We start from the raw sequence: 22,240 nt of genomic DNA on the forward strand, positions 1-22,240 counted from the left end.
AGGTCCCGGGTCCTCCTCCACTGCTCCGGCTGGGAACGGCAACGGCCGAACCCCCGGCCCCGCAGGCCCACTCCCCCGCGGGAGACGGGCAGCTGCGAAGCGCTCCTAACTCCGCCTCACCGCGATGGAGCCTCTCAGCGGCGAGCAGTCCCGCGAGTGCTCCGGGGCGGGGAAGGGGGTGCGGGAAGCCCTCGGTTCCCGCCCGGCCCCTCACGGCCACGGAGCGCCGCCTCCCTCCACCCCTCGCCGCTCCCGGCGGACGACAATTCCCAGAATGCCCCGCGCGCGGGCGAACGTGGCGTGCGTCGGAGCTCGACCAATGGGAGGGCGCGGCGGGCGCCGGGCGGGGCAGGCGGGGCAGGCTGCGCAGGCGGGGAGGGGCGGGGCGGAGGGGCCGGCGGCAGCGGCGGAGCGGCGGCGGGAAGGGCTGTCCCCGGGCTCGGCGGCGGCGGGGACGATGCCGGTCCATTCCCGGGAGAAGAAGGAGAACAACCACGATGAGATGGAGGTGGACTACGGGGAGAACGAGGGCAGCAGCTCGGAGGAGGAGGAGACCGAGAGCTCGTCCGTGTCCGAGGAGGGGGACAGCTCAGGTACTGCGGCCGCCCGCCCGGCTGCGCCTCTGAGGGGGGCGCCGCGGTGGTTCTCTCAGCGCCCGGCGCGCAGCCCCAGAGGAAGAGACCGATCCCGCCCACCCCCGGCTCCGGTGGCTCCCAGTGCCCCCCCCCGCCGTGACCCCGCCCAGCCCAGCCCGTGCTCCGGCTTCTCTTCGGGCCGCCGGCCGCGGGGGAGGGACGTGGCGGGGCGCATGAGCACGGAAGCCCCGCTTTGCCCCGAGCCGCCGGCTCCGGAGCTGGCTGGCACCCGGGCTTGGCGGGCCGGGCCGCCCCGTAATAGGTGCTGTGGGTTGTGCCCTGCTGCGCTTGAGGGCATGGCCCGGGGCGGGGGGGTGCTCGCGAAGATCTGCGCTTAAAGGCTTGACATACATGCATACGTACATGCGTACGTGTGCATGCATGGACACAAAATACAGGCATACATGTGTGTGTATATATGTATGTATTTTCTCGAATGCAAAATCGTGAGTTTCAGATGTTTCGAGGCCTGTGTTTGAGGGGGCATTGGAAGCCCTGTCAGTACGTCTGGCCTCTTGCAAAGCGTTTCAACCTGTGCTCTGTTGAAGGTCCCTTCCTTTTTCCATAGCTTCCTCTGGACTGTAGATTTTCAATGATATTAGCAGGTAAAAATCCAGCTTTAAAAGGATTACTTTTTCTGTGCTCAATTTCCTGTGTTGGAGGTTATTATCTGTTCAAACTTCCCTTGTAATTACAAGGGGTAAATTATAAAATGGTTGCTTACTGGGAAACATACTGATCATCAGATGCATACACTGCTGCTCTGGAGTCACTGGGGCTCCATAAGTTAACTCCATGAGCAGGATCTTTGTCACTAGAAGGGCTAGCTGAAAAACACTGGCCATGTTTAGTGCTAGCTGTGGTTCTGACGTCTGTTTCTGGCAGCTTAAATGATTTAGAGTGGTCTGCTGGGATCCTGTCCCATGCCTGCAGTAGCACATTGGCTTGTGGCATGAGTGCCAGGCTTGGCACAGTAGGAGTAGGACTAGACAAATGAACTAGATAAATTAGGAAGCTGTGAAACTATATTTTTACATATATCGGCTTGTGATTGATTTATCTTGGTGTGTTAAAGTCCCCAATGTACAGTTAAGTATTCATTTTTGTTGTTAAAAGATCTGGGAGATCTGGAATGTTAGATCCTATGGCTTTTGTATTCCCACTGATAGATGCAGTTTGGGGAAACACCTGCTCCACAGGTTCCATGTAGACTGGTGGATCTTGCCCTTGTTGGGCTGTTGTAGGTGGAGGACTACTAAGGAAGGCTGATCAGTCTTTCCTTACCCCTGTTCTCTCAAAGTGATTCCGTTGAAAAACAAGGCCAGAAGAATGTGCCTAAACTGTCTTGGATTGATTTGATGAAACCTAAAAACCTAGGCAGCATCTGTGTGTGCTGGTGGTTGTGCTGGAAAAAAGGTGAACTTGAGTGGGGGTACCAGGGTAAACAGCTGAAAGTAATCATGTTTTAAATTGAAAAAGCGTATCTCATGATGTCCTTGTTTGCACAGCAGCCTACTCTGTTCCTTTCAGATGTGACTTACCAAAGCACGCTTCAATTCTTTTAGTATCAGAATTGTACATTGGCTTAAAAAGGGAATACTGTATTTTGGATAACAAATTAATGGAGATGGCTTTTCAAGAAGTTCTGATACATGAAGTTTGCTACATCTTTCAGGGGAAACAGAGAGAGTGTAAAGGAGGAATATACAATCTTACTGGGCAGCTGGTGGGTGAGACATACAGTTGTGAAGACTCCTTGATGGGGTCCTGGAGCAACAATAACTACTACTTACTTAGCCCATCTTATCCTTCCAGTTTGTATTGTAGCTAGATGCCGTGTGGGAATGCCCTTTCTTCATCTCTTATTCTAGTTAATCTGTCTAGAAAAATGTCATTTTCTGTGTGAGAAAGGGAGCTTGGTATAATGGATGTAAACTTAACTCTTTCTCTCCTCCAACTCCCTGGCTTTGGTGAAGAAAGAATTGTCCCTATTAATTTCAGCTTTGAAGCTTGCTCTTTTTCAAGACTTGTCTTTAGTCCCATTTGTAGTTGTGCTAATTGATAGTTTTAAAGAAAACTTTGAAGTTTACATGTCCTCAAAGACACTTTGGTTGATTTTTATTGAAGGCAAATAATTCTGTTGTTTTAGTTTCTTCTGGGATTAGGGGGGAGGAAGGAGGGATTGTCTTTTAAGTGAATGTAGTGTGTGAATGTTTCTTTAAAACAATACAAGAAGCTCTCTGGATAATTTCTATTGCATTCCACAGAGAAATGCTTTTAAAAGAGCACTTAAAAAGCGATGATTACAGGAAATTACATGCTTGTCTCAGTGTCTTGACAAATATGAACGTACTCAGTGGAAGCATATTGCTCCTACAGACATGAGATGATTAGCACTGCAAGAAATAAGTCTTAATTAAAATTAGTAATAATAAGAAAAAATATTTTGAAGGAAAGGATTTTTTTTGTTAAATTTGTCATTTGCTTTACTTGCACTGAGCCTTTTTTTGTTCCAGCAGATGCCTGAGAATACAGAAGGTGTGGTTAGAAGAAGTATAACTTACCCTTGAGAGCTGGCACTGTTTCTATCCCATTCCTTTTGACGCTATGTATTTAGTATAGGGTATTTTATTGACCAGGATGTAGAACAGCATATTAGGGATGAATAAAAAACCCACAAGTTATGCTCACCATCCCAGATGAGAACTTGGCCATTTTTTAGAGCACTTTATATAGGCCACAGCTTATTAAAAAAAAGCTATTTTAGGCACTATGACATTTTAAGTATTACGGGTTTTTTGTCTTTAAACCAGGCTGCCCTAGTTACTGAGTTGGACTGCTTGAATGTAGTAGGAAAAGAATGACTGTGATTTTGAAAGTGTTTAAAAATATAGTAAATACTTTGTGCAGTATGAAACTTTATGGGAAATCTGAAGTGTTGAGACAGGATGGACCTATTACCAAGTGTTTTAATATGAAATGAAGAATCTTCTGCCTCCAGTGGTGTAAATTTTCAACTGGAAATCCATGAGTTTTGATCCTAAAACCTCTTTTTCAGTACTGCATATTCCCCAATCCATATGTTGTTTAAGGCCATGGGGAAGAAGTTTTGTAACTGAGGAATTAAAGATATTTCAGGACTCTGAAAATCTTCACTTTATGAATCTTACTGGAGGCAGAATAAAGGTGAAACAATTGAAGAGTGATTTAGCATGTGAATTGCTATTCAGTATGAATGATAGGTAGAATGTAGACTTCTGGGCAGAAAGTCAAAGACTTCTCAGTATATACGTAGCTGAGGGGAGATTGGAGAGTGCTGTGTGTTACTTTAATATCTACAAGAGAGTCAGCTGTACCCTCAGATACCAACACATTATAATTTCCTTGCAACACAAGTTTAAAATGTAAGATGCAGTCCCCTTGCCCTCCAACAGTGGGTGTTGCACTGATCCCCAGTCAGGGTTACAGTTCTAATCTTCTATTTTCTTTGATTTGTAGTCCCTAAACATACATAAACAATAAAATCCATGTTAATTTAAAGAACTAGAGAATCTCTTAAAGAATTTAGAGAACTGTCAGTGTTAGGTTAATGGTTGGACTAGATGATCTTCAAGGTCTTTTCCAACCTTGACGATTCTGTAATTCTGTGAAAAGCTTCTGAGTGAATTCATTACTAAAACATACTTACCAAAAGCATAGCTGAACACATCTGAAACAAGTATTTGAGTGTGAGAATAAAGTGGGAGAACTGTCAGTATCCTAGTGCTTGTTCCTGTCTGGCTTCACAGGGAGATGTCTTCTAATTTAAAATAAGCTTTATTTTTATAGCACATAAATACTTTAGACAACTTTTCAAGTAGTATGATTGCCCCATTCCTTAAATCTGGCCAAGTTGAAAGCTGCCCAATCAATTTTGGCTTGAGTATTACATCGGACAGCCAAATAAAACTTTGCTCTTTAAGCTGATTTTCAGCCTTATTTTGGGATTCAAGATCTGCCTTACTTTTGAGAACAATTTTAAAATAAAATAGTGTCTCTTAAGAGCCTGATACGCTTCCCCCCCCCCCCCCCCCCCCGCTAAGCATTCAATGTATTTTTTGAAGTTCTCTCTTTAATTTTTTTTGCTCTGCTTTCAAATACTTCAGGTTATATCATGTTTTAAAACTTTGTACATGCTGTCTGTTTTGCTTGTACTAATTGTAATGTGACAAACTGCAGTAGGTCTTTGATTTGGACTTGTAGGTACCATTGTAAACAGATTAATATTGCTCCACCTGCCTGCGAGTTTTCATATACAGGCAGAGAGAGCTAGTGTAGTTTTTAGTCTTAAAAGCTTGTGGTGATTTCAGGAAGGAGGTATGTGCAGAAAACTTCATACACTCAGAGGTCTGAGTGGAAGATGTGAGTTAATCAGATCCTCTGAAGTAGCTATGCTTGGCGCTGAAGCTAATCCTTTCACCTCATCGCCTTTGCAAATTGCCATAGTCTTTTACAAAACAATAAGGATGAACACTTGCATGATGCTTTCTGTAGTTGGTGTAGGAGACACCATAAAGGACTTAAACCTGTCTGTTGGAAAAATGTGAGTGAGGAAGAAGCAAAAGGCTCAGAGTTGTTTATAATCTAGAAGAGTGAGTCTTGGCTGTGTCTGCTTGGTTCAGGATCGTGCTTTGCCTTTCCGTCAGGAGTTAGGATTTTTCTCGTCAGAGTAACTGCTTAGATGGATGTGGCCTCTGTAGAAGAAGTCCCTTCTCTCATACACCTGGCCTGTTTGCACAAGTTCAGCCCAAGTTCCTGACTGTGTGGCCATGCCAGCTGCATGTCTTCTACTGCTTGATAAATTTGTCAGTTGTACCATAACTGTAGAGAGCAAATTCCCGGAGATACTGCTGCTATAAAGCCATTTCAGGACATCTCTAACTTTGGAATATGGCTTAACAAAACCTTTTTTTTTCTTCTGGGAAAGAGTCAAGAATTTTGTAGCTTAGTTTCTCTGTTTCCTAGTCTAAGAAAAGGCAGTGGAGGTTAACAACTGATTTAGTAACATCAGATGTCTCTATGGCAAGTAGCAAAATTTTTGGCCAAAAAGTGGGTATTTATTATACTTTACAGTTAAGTTCACTAGGTAAATAAAGAAAAAATTCAGGAATATAAATTAAAACAAAAACTGTGGAAAGAGTTTAATGTTAATTGCTCTTGCTGCATAAAAGCATGTAAAATCAAGTTTCTGTAGAATTCTAGACTTTGCAGGTTAAGAAGTGTTTCATTAGAAATGAAATAATTTTAAATGGTCATTAAGAAGAACTACAGATATTTCTGCATTAATATTTCAGCTTCAAAGAACTCTCACAGTTGAACAGGATGAAACCTGTTTTCAAAACTGTGTTACTTTTTAAAAAAAGTTGATATTAATAAAACAAAACCTTGAATTTTATATGACAAATGTAACATTGAATTATGCTTGCTTTCCAGGGGTTGCTTTTGCTCATACTAACTCAGGATACACTGGAATTTTCAGTGGTGGCTAATAACTCTTCATGCTTAAGGGTGCTTTTCATCTGGTGTGATATACAATGTTTAATTTTTGTTTCATGCATTCTTAGGTACACTTTGTATTATCAGTCATGAAATTTAACCTCTTGAAGTATTACAGTGATGTTTCCTGTTTTGAAGAAGAGAAATTGCTGTTTATGGGGTTTCTTCTGGAGTTCAATCAAAGTTTCTTATTTTGTAGTTTATATAGCAAGTGATTTCTCATATTCTGCTATAAGAAAATAATAATAATAATGGATAATCTATTCATGGCTAAAATTCAGGGTTGCTTGAAATTTACTAGAAACAAAATATCCAGTTTATTTGGTTATACATTACATTGTTCAAAATAAATTACCTTTTTTTATTTTTAGAAATGGATGATGAGGACTGTGAAAGAAGAAGAATGGAGTGTTTAGATGAAATGTCCAATCTTGAAAAACAATTTACAGACCTTAAAGATCAGTAAGTATTTTAGTATTTTAAGTGCCTCATTTGAGGATCCATTCCATGAGAATATTGTGTGGGGCTGGTGTTTCTTGTCCTTCATATATGTGGATGCTACTTTTGGAGAAGAATAAGGTTTGGGAGTTTTGAAATTATTTGCAGGTAGTTGCTCCAGAATACTTTTATGTATTTATTTTCTGTTTTGCTGTAAGAATGGTTATGAAGTGTTATTTCTGTGAAGGGCAGGTGTGGTCTATTACATCAAAATCCTTAGCAGAACCAAGGAATTGTCATTTTAGGGAAACTTGTGATTTTATTTATTTATTTACTCGAGATCTTTTTCATCCTTATATATATATGGGGGACAGACCCAAGAACTGTCTTTGCTGAGTAAGAAATTAGGGGTTTTTTGCAGGGTATCACAGCAGTTTTTATAGTTGGTACGAACGAAAATGTAAAATGCATTCAAAATGCAAGCAGATTTGTTCATTATCTGCCAATAAATATCAGCTTTTATAGAAGGAATGAATTTTAGTAAAGTAAAAATATTTTAAATACACTTCGTTTTGGCAGGAATGGAAGATGTCAGTTACAAATTATCCTGTGATATTTGTGATATTACGCAATATGTGGATTTTCACAGGAGATGAAATGAGGGTTGCTTCAGTAAGAGCCCACCTCTCTTTTTCTTTGGTTTATGGTAGGGTGAGAGCAGATATGTGAGAGCGAATGGGTGTTTCTATCCATAAAATGTCTGTCTTTCTCTCCCATGATATAAGGCATATTGTTCTTATGTGTTGTAGCACCCTTTCCTGTCCTTTTCCATGTTGATTCACCTCTTACTCCATCTTAATCCTATTAACAGCTGTGCAATTTTTTTTCTTCTTCCTTAGAAATAGAGATACATTTTATTTCATCTTTACTTTTTATACTTCTGATTGTTTGCATGTGTTTTCCAGAAAGGCTTACTAGACTTGAAGAATATTGTTCAAAAAGAAAATGTATATTGGAAAATTCAGATGGTAACAAATCTTAACTTTGCTTCAGTGGATGTTCCATGACATTAACAAAGAGATGCAGAATAGTTCTTTTTAAAATATTTCTTCTGAGTTGTGTTTGCTTTTAAATAAAATACATCTTTTTTAATTTCTACTATTCTAAGACTTTACAAAGAAAGATTAAGCCAGGTGGATGCAAAACTACAAGAAGTCATAGCCGGAAAAGCACCTGAATATTTAGAACCGTTGGCAGCTTTACAAGAAAATATGCAAATCCGAACCAAGGTGGCAGGTAGGCATGTAAAATGAGTATTGGTGTTTCAACAGTATAAACTTGCTATGCATTTTAAGGTCAATCTTCTTTTTCCTTTAGAACTGTTAAAGGAGTGTGTTTTAAAGTTGGAAATACTGTGGCATAGTTTTAAATGTAGAATGATTTTCAAGTCAAAGTGAATAGGTTGCTTACGTCTTTGCACAAGTTGCCTGATAACATCACACTGAAATTACAGCTTTTTTATATTTCATTTAATGGCTGTCTGTCTTTGTGTAGTAAGCACAAAATTACTGAATTAAAAACGCTAATAATTTTTATTAGTCGGAAGGTTTGGGATCAAGTGCACCCTGGTCACTGTTGAAATGATGAGATATGTAGATGCCATCTCATGAAGTGCTTGCCAGATCATTTTAGATGACCATGTTTTTTCTGCTCTTCTAGTCTATGTTTCTTCTACTCTTCTGCTCCCATACTACTGTTCCATCTGGAGAAGGAGGAAAATTCTTGTCCTTAGCAGCTTTTATCTAAGATGCATTTTAATTATTAAAACTAAAGTTTAGATAGGCTTTTATGCTCATAGAAGAAGCAGGCAAGATCTTTTATCTTCTTCCAGGTTACAACCATATAGTCATATGGAACAGTAGTATTACAGGAAGACAAAGTTCTGTACTTCTCTATTATAAATTCTTTTCATGTTATAGCTCAACTCCTTTAGGAATAATTCAGCTGTCTAAGTGTCACCTAACACAGGCTGTCAGAGAGCCAAAAGGCAGACAGTTGTGATCTCTAGCCAGAGATGCTATGCCAGTGTCTTTCCTAAGAAATTCAGCAGAAGCATGGTGCAGGCAAACTGGAAAATGGCAAGCCTACTTATACTTCTCATAATACTAGTGCTACTCAGTATGCCTTCATTGGTACTTTTAACTGCAGGCTATGAAGAGAATTTGAAATCTTTTGGTCAGTGCTTTTGTATTTCTATCCCTCCTGGTCTTTTCCATAATGCTTTTCCTCAGCTGGTGACCCAGAATTTCTGGGTTTTAAGATCTTCACCCAAATTGACTTGACTATTCCTAAGTAGCCCACTTGGGCCTCGCAGAAGATTCGCAGATGAACTTGCAGAAGTCTGATATAAAAGAAGCCTTAATTCAGGCTTTCAGTTTTCAGTTTTAAATGCGGCTGTCTGTCAGTGCTTTCATGTAGGTGGGTGTGGATTGGCAGAATATTACAGATTCTCTTGATTTGTCTTCAGCAGCATGGAAGATCTGTGTTCCAAAGTGAAAAGAGCCCAGGGTAAAAGCTGCAAAGTTTCCTTGAAGTCAAGACTAGAAATGAGGATTATTTTTTTTTTCCTTTTGTCCTCAACTGAATGAGATTGATAAAATTATTCCAGAGAAAGCAAAAAACTGCAGAACAGGTTTATTTGCTCTTACTGTTTGAGAGCCTTGACAGAAGTGAGTAGCAGCAGGACTTGAACTCCAGCAGGTAACTTCTAAGGACCTACTTCTACCTGAGAGATGGGAGGAAAGGGTAAAAAAAAAAAAAAAAAGCTAAACTATGTTTAGCTAAACTACGGATATAATTGCATCTGTGATAAAAAAGAAACTTGTGTTCCTCTGCTCTCTAACGCAGTCAGTGAGCTCTATTCACACAAAATGTGGATATTGACTACTTCAGCAAGTCAGGATTATAAGTGTTTCTTCTAGAAATATTCATACCCATACTGCTCAATTTCAGGCAGATAAGCAGTGATTATAAATTGGTAGACCTAGATATGTCAGTCAGCCATAAATATTAAAAAAAAAAAAAAAAAAAGCATAACATACTGATGTAAGAAGAGAACATTTGGAACTCTAGATCAAAAGTGATTTCACAGCGGAAGGATGATTGGCATAATACTTTGTGGTTTGTTTTTCAGAGAAGTTGCAGGTAACAGTATTGTTTCTCTTGTACTGTATTAATTTATAGTCAACTGAATTCTAAGGGAAGTTGTTGTTGGGAGTTCTTCAGTTGCTAGACAGCATGAGCATGTGTGCAAACTTAGCTCCTCAAGATGGTAATCTGGAACAATTTAAGTATTTTGTGTTGAATGCATTAAATATATTAAATCAGGTTCTATCTATACTTGCCAGATACTACGTTTCAGATACCTTTCAGATTTTTTTCAGCTGTGTGTTTAGTAGACACATTTTCAGGAATGTATAAGAAATGCTTCTAATTCTCAGAAGCAGTATCCTTTGTATTGCAAGGTGGCTATTTCTAAGAATGGAACAGAGTCTTGTTAACTGATGTGATTTATTAAGGTCATGCATTATAAAGTAAGCCTTATTCCAAATATTAATTTGTAAAAGCTTGTTCTTTCATAAAGTTTTCTAGCTATTTAAAAACCCCAAAACATTATTTAAAACTCTAATTAGAAAATAGAAGAGGCCATTTAGTACTTCATGGATTTGAAAACTGAGGATATCTAGTATAATTTGATCAGAAATATGAAATAGACATATTTTGTGAAGTTAGCATGACTGCTGGTGTAATTTGTTGAGGACACAATGTTAAAATAGCATTTATGTTTACTCAGGTCTTCTGAATTAAGGGGTTACTTTTTCTTACTCCGTAAAGCAGCGAGCCACTCTTAAGTACCCGATACATAATATATATGTATTTTTCAATGTACATGTTTTGGAACATGCAGGCAGTCTTAAAAGAGAATTCTGAAATCAAATATAAACTGAAGAAAGTAATATTGCTCTAATATGTCTGATTACAGGTATCTATAGAGAGCTTTGTCTGGAATCTGTGAAGAACAAGTATGAATGTGAAATTCAAGCCTCTCGACAGCACTGTGAGGTTGTGCCAGCTATTTCACATTGATAGCTAATCTCATCTAACTTTACTGTGTGTCATGCTTTCCAAGTTCAGTGCATGTTTTTATTACTGCTGTTATTTGCTATTTGAAGGCAATTGCCTTGTGATATTTAAGCCCACATAAGAGGTTATTCAAAGCATGTAAAAATTAGCTTTATATTAGTTTGGCTTTGCATATAAGTATAGCTAAGGTTTCTTATTTTTCATTAACAGGTTCTTATAATAGATTCTCGCATGTTTTTTTTTTTTACCTTTGTTATAAAAAGATTACCAAGAGCAGTAACTAAAATATCTGACATAAATTTAGCAAAAAGCACCTTACATTTTAACAACAACAATAATAATAATGTCTTTTAAGATGCCTTGGACAGCTTGTGATAGAGTTGTCATTTCAAAAGCAGTTACAGGAAAAATATATTTCCTTGAACATGAACATTGCTGTTTAAGCATCTAAATACTGGTACTGTAGTATAAGTACTCAAGTACATGTCCAAAGCTGTAACATAGCTGCTTAGATCCTGAGGTTTGCATCATAGTACTCCTCAGCCCCGTGTTACAGTTGCTTAAAAGGTGTTTTCTTCTGAGTGGTTCACCACACTCCTAAAGCCCGTGGCTCCTACCATACCAATCAAGCAAGAATGTGCATGTGTACTTTTAAAAAAAAATTCCATTTTCTTGATGCCTTGGGGAAGAACGAGGTATAATGAAGGACTACTCATTACTGACTGGCTTTGCTCCTGTGAATACTGAGGTTGGACAGAATCCTGTAAGACTTGCAGGGTTTCTCATCCGTGATTGAATGATTTGCTTTGGCTATATATTACTCCTCACTAAGGTGGTCCTTGTCCCTTGTTTTGCTATTACGTTTTTACTGTGAAACCTTCAGAATTCAAATATTCACCATCGAATAAGGGTCTCTGGAGGTGAAAGCTCTTTAAAGTCAGCAGTGCTGCTTGTAGAATCACTGTTCCACTGCAATATAAGAGTTCAGCAAGAATGCCTCTGATGCCTGTAACAGCTTTTCACATCTTATTTGTCACCAAGTGCTTAAAGCAAAACAGATGTCTAAACACAAAGACTGTTTTATTTTAAAATGGTCTTAGAACAGATAACACTCATTTGGCGTTTCAGGTATATGTAAGACACTTCTGCCTTTTCAATTCCACTGGGACTTTTTTTTTTTTTATAATTAGGGGTTGAAAAATATATGAAAGGAGGTCTTTGGAATTTAAGCACTTTGTAACTTGAAGGGAATGGTGAACATGACAGCCATTTAGTAGAACAGGGTTCTTTGTTTTCACCTATTCCTCAACTGTTTTGCTTCACTCCAGCATACTAGCTTGAACATTGGTAAAGGTAAGTTTCTGGTAGAGTATGCTGTGCTATGGGCAGGAGCAGTTGAGGTGCAGACATCTGTTGACTTGGCTCTAGGGCTGCAACTTCTGGCAGAGACATGGCAGCACATAGCTAGATGCAGTGACTTGTGCTGCTTGAGCTGTTTTTTCAGTAAGTCCAAGCTCTTTGTTTTCCATAGTTAAAGATGCTGCTCAGTGAAAATGAACTTTGAAATGTAGCGATCAGCTGTATTTTCTACTTGTGTTTTAGGAAGCGTGCAAGCTTGTGAAAGAACAGTAACTTTATTTCCTTGAGGCTTGGATCTCAACTTAATTCCATGTTACTGGTTTAGAGAGTTCAGTGTTTTTCTGTCTTTGCTATCCAAAAGGAAAATACTGTATTTATGTTATGCTAGAGACCTAGCTGTATGCTTTGATATACTTGTTATTCTTGGTGCTGATATTTGATAACTATATTTACACTTATGCCAAATGAGCATGCTGTCTTTAAGGAGCCAGGATCTCATGCTAAGAAAGTGGATAGAGGGAAATGTCACGTGCTTTATGGCTTCTGAAGAATTTTCACTTAAAGCTACTCTTACCTTCCTTCCACTCAGGCTTTAAATTGTTGTCATATATATTTAGATGGTAGAACTTAGTCATATAAAAATGTGTAATTCCTTGCATTTTCAGAGTGAAAAGCTTCTGTTATATGATACTGTACAAAGTGAACTAGAAGAGAAGATTAGAAGACTTGAAGAAGACCGGCATAGCATTGACATTACCTCAGGTGGATGGAAATTCAAAGTTGCTGGGGTTTTCTGTTTGTTTGGTGTTGCTTTTTTTTTTTTTTTTTTTTTTTTTTTTTAAATCTTCTGGTAGCTACTGATTAGTTGACTGTACAAATAGTATGTCTGGTGAGTTTCAGGTTATCTAGTAGAATGCTATTCAGTTGTAAACTTTGAGTGGGGGGTTGAATTTAAGCTTAAAACAAACTTTGGTCTAGTAATTGTCAGCATCGCTCGTGTATTTTGAGAGTATTAATCTATAACTACATAATCATGTAACACTTTCATTCTGTTCAGAAACAGCATCTCACCAGAAAATTTTTCATTTTTGGACAATGTTTTCTGCTGAAAAAGGGCTAAACATGTAAATATTTCTGATTCATAGCATGTTCTTATTGTGTCTTTTCAGAATTATGGAATGATGAGCTACAGTCCAGGAAGAAAAGGAAGGACCCATTTAGTCCAGATAAGAAGAAACCTGTTGTTGTATCAGATATCCTTGTACTGAAATCATTGTTCTTTCTAGTAGTGTTTTATAGCTAGTCTTATTACCGATGTCATTAATAACAAGTTGAAGTGATAGTGCATTCTCAAAATTGATTTTTGCATGGCAGATGTTATTGTAATTCAGATTAGAGAGACCATGTTGACACATCCCATTATGAAAATTGAAATTAAGATTCTTGTATTTAACTACTAGTTTCATATAGAGACTATTTCTAAAAGTCGATTTTTCTAACTGTTCAAAAAATTGAGCTACAAGGCCAAAGCAGAAAAAAGTTAGGCATTATGTTTGCAAAGTATAACTTGACTTCTGTAACTTCTCCTTCACATCTTTACTTCTCATACTGTGACATCCTTACCTCAATTTATTACTTCGTAATAATTCCATAGACTTTAGAACCCTCTCTGATTAAAAGTTTAGAATTCCAAGAATTGAGATGGTTTGGGGGGGGGGGGGGGGGGCACATCTGTAAGTTTGGGATTCCTGTAGGGTGAGTATAGTATTTAAGAATTTTGCATTGATTACTTCTTCATAGCTGTTGACAAGCATGCAGTGCAGCTGAAACTTTTTAAGTATAACAGCTAAGAGATGGTATCTTCTTTCTCCAGAGAAAGGACACGCCTTTGCAAACTGAGCGTTCTCTCTGCTCCTACCCCCAGCCTAATGTTTTTATCAGACAGAGATATGATGGCTTAGAAGTTGCCAGAATCATGGAGACTACCTAAAAGAGACCAAATTCTAAGTATTGACATTATTTGGTATAAAGGCCAAAGATGCTGCAAAAAATCCTGCTACTTTCACAAAGTTTTGTAACATTAGGAGAAGGTGGGAATGAAGAAGTTTCTGAAAAAACTGTCGTAATTGAGACACCTTTCTTCAGAATGGTTGATTTACTGGAACATGTCCCAGATGGATGATTTGTCCTAATAATGACTGTCCTTCCATTAGAATGTGTCATAAATTCAGTTTAGTAGAGGTGTTTTTTTAACTAGTGCTTAAAAGCCAAGTGGTATTAATCAATGCAGGTACAAGTGGCTTCATTAGTTTCTTACCTCCTTTTAGCAATGTCAGTGACAGGTTGTTTCGGTCATCTTTTTCTTCAGGATGTGCCTATAAATAGCATCAGCTTCTATCAGTTATGAGCTACCTTGCCATTTTAGAATACATTCCAAGTAGAACGTACTAATAGAGTATTAGGTCTAAAACCCCAGCAATTTCAGGTAATTCATGAGGCTGAAAATCCTTTCAGTTGTGAAGTAATTTGCTCTTTTTGCTTATGCTTTTAAAATAGTTGTGAACTTGTCAGTTTGTATAGATCTGTATAAAGCAAATACCTAGAAATTTTACATGCCTTTTGATTTGTAATTCTTTGCTATGTAGAGGAAAACAAATTTGAAAATGGCTAAAGATTCTTAAAATTTCAAATGGAATGTAAGTTAAAGCTCTCATATCCCATTTTAGGAGGTTTAGCTTTTAAGTGTTCATAGCACCTTTTTCTAACCTTGTTTTTCAGAGAAGAAATGGGGAGAAACAAACTAAAAACTGAAGACTGTTGGAATAGCAGTGCTATATGGAGTTTTGTTTTCAAGTTCACATATTGTTCTAATACAGTATTTTTACAGTTGATAGTTCAAGGAAGGGGCTTTGCCTTTCTACTTGATGTTTTTTGGATATTTGATATTCACAGATGTGCTGTCTACACTTTTCTCTCAAAGAAATATGATGCTTAATACTGTAAAAATAATGATTTTATTAAAGCTGATACTAGTGTAGATGCTGATTTGCAGTGATATATTATTGAATTTGCAGTGCATTTTAACTGTAATTTGTAGTATTGCAAATAGAATGATTTTTGGAACTGTTAGGGATGGAATGACTGTTTCACAATTGTTTATCTTGTCGTCACGTTGAACTCCAGTAGTCTGAATTTCTACATTAGAATATTTATTATTACTGTTTAAAAGAGTTTGAGTTTTCCCTAACTTTTCCACGTCCCTATATAGTTTATATGTTACAAGACCTTGATATACTTGAAGACTGGACGACAATAAGGAAGGTAAGATGAAAGGATGCTAGTGGCTGTGGGTTTTGTTTGGATTCTTGTCTAGTCCTTTTGCCTCTTAAAAATATGTAAATGTGTTTCTTACATGATCAAAATTCTAAACAGATTTTTATTTCTTCAGTAGTCAGCTAATCATTCCGATTCAAGCTGTGTTATTGCTACTTTTTCTGATTCTACCCAAATCATACAGAGGAATCCAATGAAGTGGTGGAAGAGGTTATCTCTAAAATGGGTAGTCTGTAATTTTCCATGATAAAGTGAGCCTAAAGCCTGTGTCAGGAGGATCTACTTTCTCATCGTCTAGCATAATTGGGTAGAAACTAGGATAGTTCGATAGGATTTTGTTTTAAATTAAGATTTTAAAAATATATAGAATATGGTATGTTTTCACATGGTAAATCGTTTATTTTGTGAAGATTTCTATGCTTCGACCTCTCCTTACAGCTTTTTTTTAATATAAAGTGAAACACTATGTTTTTCCCAGATTATAAGAGTATCAGGGTTTACAGGAAGAGAAATTAGTTTGACCAATTGATGTATTTGAAAAAATAAATCCAGTTTTTAAGGCAGACTGCCTTTTTCAGATCTTTGTCATATCGTTAAAGTAACTTGCTGTAATGAACCGCTATCCTTGCCTTGGACCTGCAGTCAGAAAATTTCCCCTAATACCCTAGTGCTTCCCAGCTTATATAGGAAACCACTTAATGAATTCAAAAACTTGATGGGAAATGGCTTTGAGTCAGTTTCCATCCTGCTTTATACTTGTAATATATTCTTGTTTCTACTTTCCTAAACAAGAAGTAAAATGTGATGCCTGTGTGAAAACTTCTCTGACTTTTCCTACAGTATCAGAGGAACAGACACAAAAGAGCTTTCCTTCAGTTTCCTTCCTGTAGTGTGACATGATTTTGAACAGTAGCAACAAACCCAGAATCTACTGGGGATTTTGCCTTTTCTGGAAATAACTTTAAAAAAAAAAAAGCAACCAACCAACCCCAAAAAACTCTTAGAGGTTTTTTTTAAACCTGCTTTTATACTATGTGTGATCTAGAGTTCGCATGAGAGAAAATTTGTGAACTTATGATTATAAAGTATAAATCAAAAGAGTAGGTTGTTCATATAGCATTTTGGTTTTCAGAATGAGTTAATGTCATTTTGTATTTTCTTGACAGAATTACATAACAGCAATTTTGAGGATTTAATTTAGAAAATCTCCTGAGTTACTTGAAATCAAAACTTACTAAAGAAGGTGATTTTTTTCACCCTCAACATGCTGTTGTATTTAGTAGCCGAGTCACCACTGAACACACTTTTATTTTAGATTTGTTCTGATTGTGGTTTTTGTATGTAAAAGCAAGCATCCTGAGTTACACTGCACATAACTTCACAATTAAAGCTGGCAGTTAAGAAAAAAAAAGACCAGGCTTGCTGACTAACTTAATTTTCTTTTGTGTTTCAAGGCAATGGCTACACTGGGGCCACACAGAGTAAAGCCAGAACGTAAGTAAACATTGTCTGGTTTCACAAGACAGAACTTGCTGTGTGCAACAATGCAAATGCATCTAGGCAGATCATATTTATTTTAGCCCTGGTGTAGTGATGGAGGATGGGATGGGGTAGCTGGAAGATGTGGCTTTTGTCTTTCCCCTTTCTCAGGTGCTGACACTTGTAGCTCAATTGCTGATGATTGTGTTGACACCTGAATTCTAGAAAATTATCAGTAAAAATTTAGACTTCTAAAAGTGGGTTAGACAAATTAATATTTGCAAGCTATGCCAGTGTTGACACAAGATGAGGCAGGAAACTGAGAGCATCTGGGCCTCAGGAGTGCATTCTAAAGGATGCTCGCATTCACTGCAAGCTACAGCGCTGAAAAAGTAGAGTCTATGGGAAAGGAGTGGTAACTGATACTTGGCACTGAGGTGAGAAGCACATTAATGCTAGGTAAAACCAAATACTTGGAAGTAGTGAGTAAGGAGGAAAAGGAACGGGAGGCAAGCAGGTGGTGTATTTCTTTAGCGATGTGTTATGACTTGCATGTTGTGGTAATGTGGTGATGAAGAGGTTTCAGGTTCTTCCATTTGAAGTCTTCCCTATATTGCATTACTCGATTTGTGAAAATTCATATCACTTGAAGGTGATGGGGAAGATAGCTTCTGTCTGAAAATGGAAACATAACTTTTAATTTTCCTGACTGGATATAAAAAGGTGTCTTAATTCCAATTTTCTTGCATTCTTGCAATTATTAAGAAAGAAACTACTTTTGATAATGGAAAAAATATGTATTCTATGTAAATAACTTGATGAAAGTATATTTAAACATCTGACTTCTGCCAAGTCAGTATTAAATGACTTTTATTGATCGTTTTAGCACCTGTCAAATTAGAAAAGCATCTACATAGTGCTAGATCTGAAGAAGGAAGACTCTATTATGATGGAGAGTGGTATGGACGTGGACAGACAATATGCATTGATAAGAAGGATGAATGTCCTACAAGGTAAAGTTTGCTCAGTTTATGCAGCTCTGTACATTCATGTTAAGCAATAAATAAGATGATGGCATTGAAGAATAAGGCTTGTTTCAAAATACTTGCCACCTCAGTAACGTTTATTAGTTCACCTTGGAAGATAGGTATTATCAAAGAAGATTGAGCACTGGACTTCTGAGAGAGGCTAGTAAAGGCTGGACTTCACTGAAGGTAATGAGATGTTTGTCAAGTTAGGATCTCACTAACAATTTAAGCTCTTACTAGTTTTTGAACAGCCTTTTGAGTAAGTTTTTTTTGAGTATCTTGGGATTATTTTGCTTTGAGAATTTGATCTGTTGGCCCACCCAAAAATACTTAATTATGGAAGAACACTTTATACCATTAAAGGTAAGCTTTGTTTTCAGTTGATTAATGCTCTGAAAGAGGTGGAACTTTTTTTATGGTGTTTCCTTCTCTTAACAAAGGTTCTACCTGGGAATAGTCTGAACATTAGAGTGCAAATTTAGTTGAATGTTTAAAATCTCTAAATGCATTTTCTATGTATGGTTAATATTTGTAAATTCTAAAAGGTGGGTATATTTAAAACAAGATTTAATTTAAATGTATATCTTACCTTTTACAGAGTAGGGTAAATCAATCTACACGCAGCGTTCATTAAATATGCATGCCTACTCAGGAAAATTAACTTTAACTTCATATAGCAGCAGTTTACTGTAAAACTGTCTGTTTCTTTTCTTCCCTGTGTATGGTCAAGGGGAACAGATTTTGGTGATTTTGGTGTTTGTTCAGGGCTAAAACAGGAAGGTATTTTAGTAAACTATATATTCTTTCTGAAATTTAAAAAAATCTCAATTAGTTCAGCAGAATATAGCAGTTACACTGGGCCAAAAAAAAATCTTAATATCCAGTGTCTGACAAAAAAGCCAAAAGATGGTGCTTAACAGGGGAAGCATACAGTGGAACTTTCCCAGCTTTCCAAGATTTCAGCAACTTTTAAGGCTGAAGAGTTTCCTGGAGGGAGTTTTGTCACACTCAGTATGTGATAGATCTTTCTTCCATTAACTGTTTTAATCTGTGGTTTTGAGCTTTTTTCTGTCATCAATTCTACTTGAAAAAAATGGTTTTTTTCCTAGGGGGTATGTGGAGGGGATTGTGTGGTAAACCTTAGTACAAATAGTGAACAAGGAGCATAAAAGCAGGGTTCATGTAAGAATGATTTGGTAAATCAGGCTTTGACTTTATTTCTTATGGTCTTGGTATAATGACTAACAGTTGAATACTTTTTCTGCTTTAAATCTTGGGCTTCAATCTGTTTAACTTTTTTCTAAATACTTCATACACAAAGTAATTTCTGGGTGCGTATTCCAACAGATCTGTGTTTTACTACGGGTAGTCTATTGTTGTGTTTCCTATGGGATGACTATTGTTCTTTAAAACAATCAAAATATTTGTACATCTTGAGGGTTTTCTCATAGGAGAAGAAAATAGATGGCTGAAAAATTAACTACCTTCACTAAAGACACATGCAGTTACCAAAGGACTCTGTTAAAACTATCCAATGGAGCCAGTATATTTTGGGGCTAGCATTTACAACTAATGTATGTTTTCATTTACTGTATGGAAATGTTTTGAGGTTATTTATTAACTTACAAGGTTTCTAAATTCTTCTTGTTTTTCTTCCCCTGACCCTTCTTCCCTCATTTTCTGTAGTGCCATAATTACAACAATTAACCATGATGAAGTTTGGTTTAAAAGACCAGATGGAAGCAAGTCCAAGCTATATATTTCTCAGCTACAGAAAGGAAAATATTCAATAAAGCATAACCACAACTGACCGTTGCTAACCAGATATGAAACAAGTGGTATTGCCATGCTTGACGTGCCATGGGGTGAAAGTTGTATTTAATAGTGTTTTGTATTCCTTATAAATTTACAGCAGTATCTGATGTGTATTTGTAGTGCTGTATGTAAACTTCATATGGATCACCTTCAGAAACCTGAGGATGTTAAATCATTTTGACAAACATTTTACATCTAAATTGGGTCCAGTGCCTAAGATACAAAGTATGCTCTTCAAGAATAATGGCTCAGAACTTCTCATATTTGTAAACTGGAAAAAAAAAAAATTTTTTTTCCGTTGGTGACCAGTTGGTGTGATAAAAATGATAACCATAATTACCAGCAACTCACTTTGTTTTCAGTGAACATGTCATGCTTCTCTTGTGGATGTAAATTTAGCCTGTTCAGCTGTTGCTTTTGAATAGATTGTAATATGCATAAGCTTTATTTTATCCAAAGTGGACCGATTTATTAAAATTATTGTCCTTGACAGCTCTGCTATTACTGACTGTGTTATATTTTGTAAGGTTTACTATATTGCTTGTAATGAGATAAAACCAGTATTTTGAGCTACATTTTTTGAGGAACACTTTTCTAGTTTAGGACCCTATTCTATAGTAAACAAATTGTTGGTGAATTTTTTTTTTCTTCCCCTGGTTGCTAGCAAAATTAATGCAAAAAGTAGACAGTGTTGCTCCAACCTGTGTTACATGTAGCCCACAAAGAGCAGCTGCTGGGATGGTTATGTAAATACTGTTGCATGCTCTGCTTGTTTGGTCCACAGTTGTATGAAATAACATGCATCCTTTTTTCAAAAGGAAAAGATTTCCCCAGAAATCATATATCTGGGAAAATTTACACTGACTTTTTCACCAAACACTATTTTCCAGATTTCTGTACCCTACTTCATTTTATTGTATACCAGAATTATTCCATGCAGCTTAGAAAGCTGAATTTCTCTTAAGTCTTACTGTTTAAGCCACGGAGAAAACTCCTAAATCCTTGATGTTACTGTGATGTGCTTGGAGCATCTAGAATGATAGATGGGATTGCTGAAGAATTATTAATGCGTTGGTTATGTGCACTTTAATCTCCACTTATGATTCTTCTTGGAGAAAGAAAGCATCCATTTGCTTTAAATGATCACAGCAAATAAGTATTTTTATTGTAACATATAAATGTTTTATTCCTTTATTAATTGTCTCTTCTAGTGCAGAGTGGTAACTACTTTCCAAATGCCAAATCAGTTTCTGCTGAGTGATGATTTTCTACAATTGTATGACATTATTAATCAAATGTACATAAAGTATCAATTGACATGTTGGCTTTTAACAATATGAACTGTATGTATACAGTTGTTTGATAAACTTTTTGTAATAAAATATTCGTATTTTTTAACTGTATAAATAAATGATCTGTGGTAGTGGACATCTTCTATGTTTTGCTCTTTGGTTTTCTCATCTTGCTGGAATTGCTGTTATACCAAATGTTGAAGGGAAATCTATTTACATTTTCAGAAGGCCTATATCTTTTTAAAGACCTTAGACTTTCACTTTCTTTTGAATTTGGAGAGTTTGTATGTATAGATTTTGTTTGTTTTTACAATTTTTTTCTTCAATATTTTAAGGAAGCACTATTCTGTGCTGTTTAGAAATCAAATGTAAGCACTGTTAAGAACCTCTTAGCTATTGATGTGCTTGAAATCATTTGTATTTAGGGCATGCTGGGCACCCTAAACTGTTTCCATGGTTCACACCTTTCCTCTTTCTCTGTATTCTGCACCTCTCTAGCTGCAATTGATTTCTAAATCTGTTTCTAATCTGATCTCCTTGGGTGCAGAACTTTGCTTTGTACAGCCCTGCAGTTTGGACTGACACTTGGTGAGTGTGGCTTCTTTATTCAGAATAAACATCATTCATACCTACATGACAGGTAATAAGCATAGCAGTATGGGTTAGTGAGCAAACAACTGGGATCTACCTGTTTTGTTACAAGAAGTCCAAGAAACTGAGCTATGGCTTTTCTTTTTATATGTAATCACTTCTATGTATGTGATTGGAAAGGTATGAGGTCTTTTTAATAATTGGTTAATTGTTTCACGTCTAGACCAGTCATGTTTGGTACATGCTATATATCTTTTCAATATTTGAACAGTTAATGGTTTGCTTGCTCCATCATAAAATGTAAGAGGTATCTTAAACAGATTTTAGTCCTTTGAAGTACAGATGTTGTTAGCCTGTTGTCCATCTGTTTTATCTTTTACACTGCTACAGTAAAGCTTTTCAAGCCTTGATAGCATTGTTTTAACCTACAAATAGGATTAAGATCTGTGAAGTGCTGAAAGGAAAAAGATGTTGGGCATACCATTTATTCCTTGAGATGCAATATGTGAAAAGTAAAGAGTAGCAGACATTGAGTGACAAAAATAACTTTCTGTACATGCATAGAAAAGACTTCTGTGTGAATAGTTACAGA

General features: G+C 37.2%; 1 protein-coding gene across 1 annotated transcript; it reads left to right on the forward strand.

Moving 5' to 3' along the window:
* The first annotated feature begins 392 nt into the window (after window positions 1–392).
* BRMS1L (BRMS1 like transcriptional repressor) lies at window positions 393–21,193 on the forward strand. Its single transcript, XM_074868318.1, has 10 exons — window positions 393–593; window positions 6,542–6,632; window positions 7,777–7,904; window positions 10,651–10,730; window positions 12,776–12,872; window positions 13,280–13,363; window positions 15,367–15,431; window positions 16,898–16,937; window positions 17,809–17,935; window positions 19,637–21,193. Exons 1-10 carry the CDS (start codon window positions 458–460, stop codon window positions 19,758–19,760), a joined length of 972 nt encoding a protein of 323 aa, XP_074724419.1. The 5' UTR covers window positions 393–457; the 3' UTR covers window positions 19,761–21,193.
* Window positions 21,194–22,240: the final 1,047 nt, after the last annotated feature.

The sequence above is a fragment of the Strix uralensis genome, chromosome 4 (assembly GCF_047716275.1).
Source record: "Strix uralensis isolate ZFMK-TIS-50842 chromosome 4, bStrUra1, whole genome shotgun sequence".
Taxonomy (NCBI): Eukaryota; Metazoa; Chordata; class Aves; order Strigiformes; family Strigidae; genus Strix; species Strix uralensis.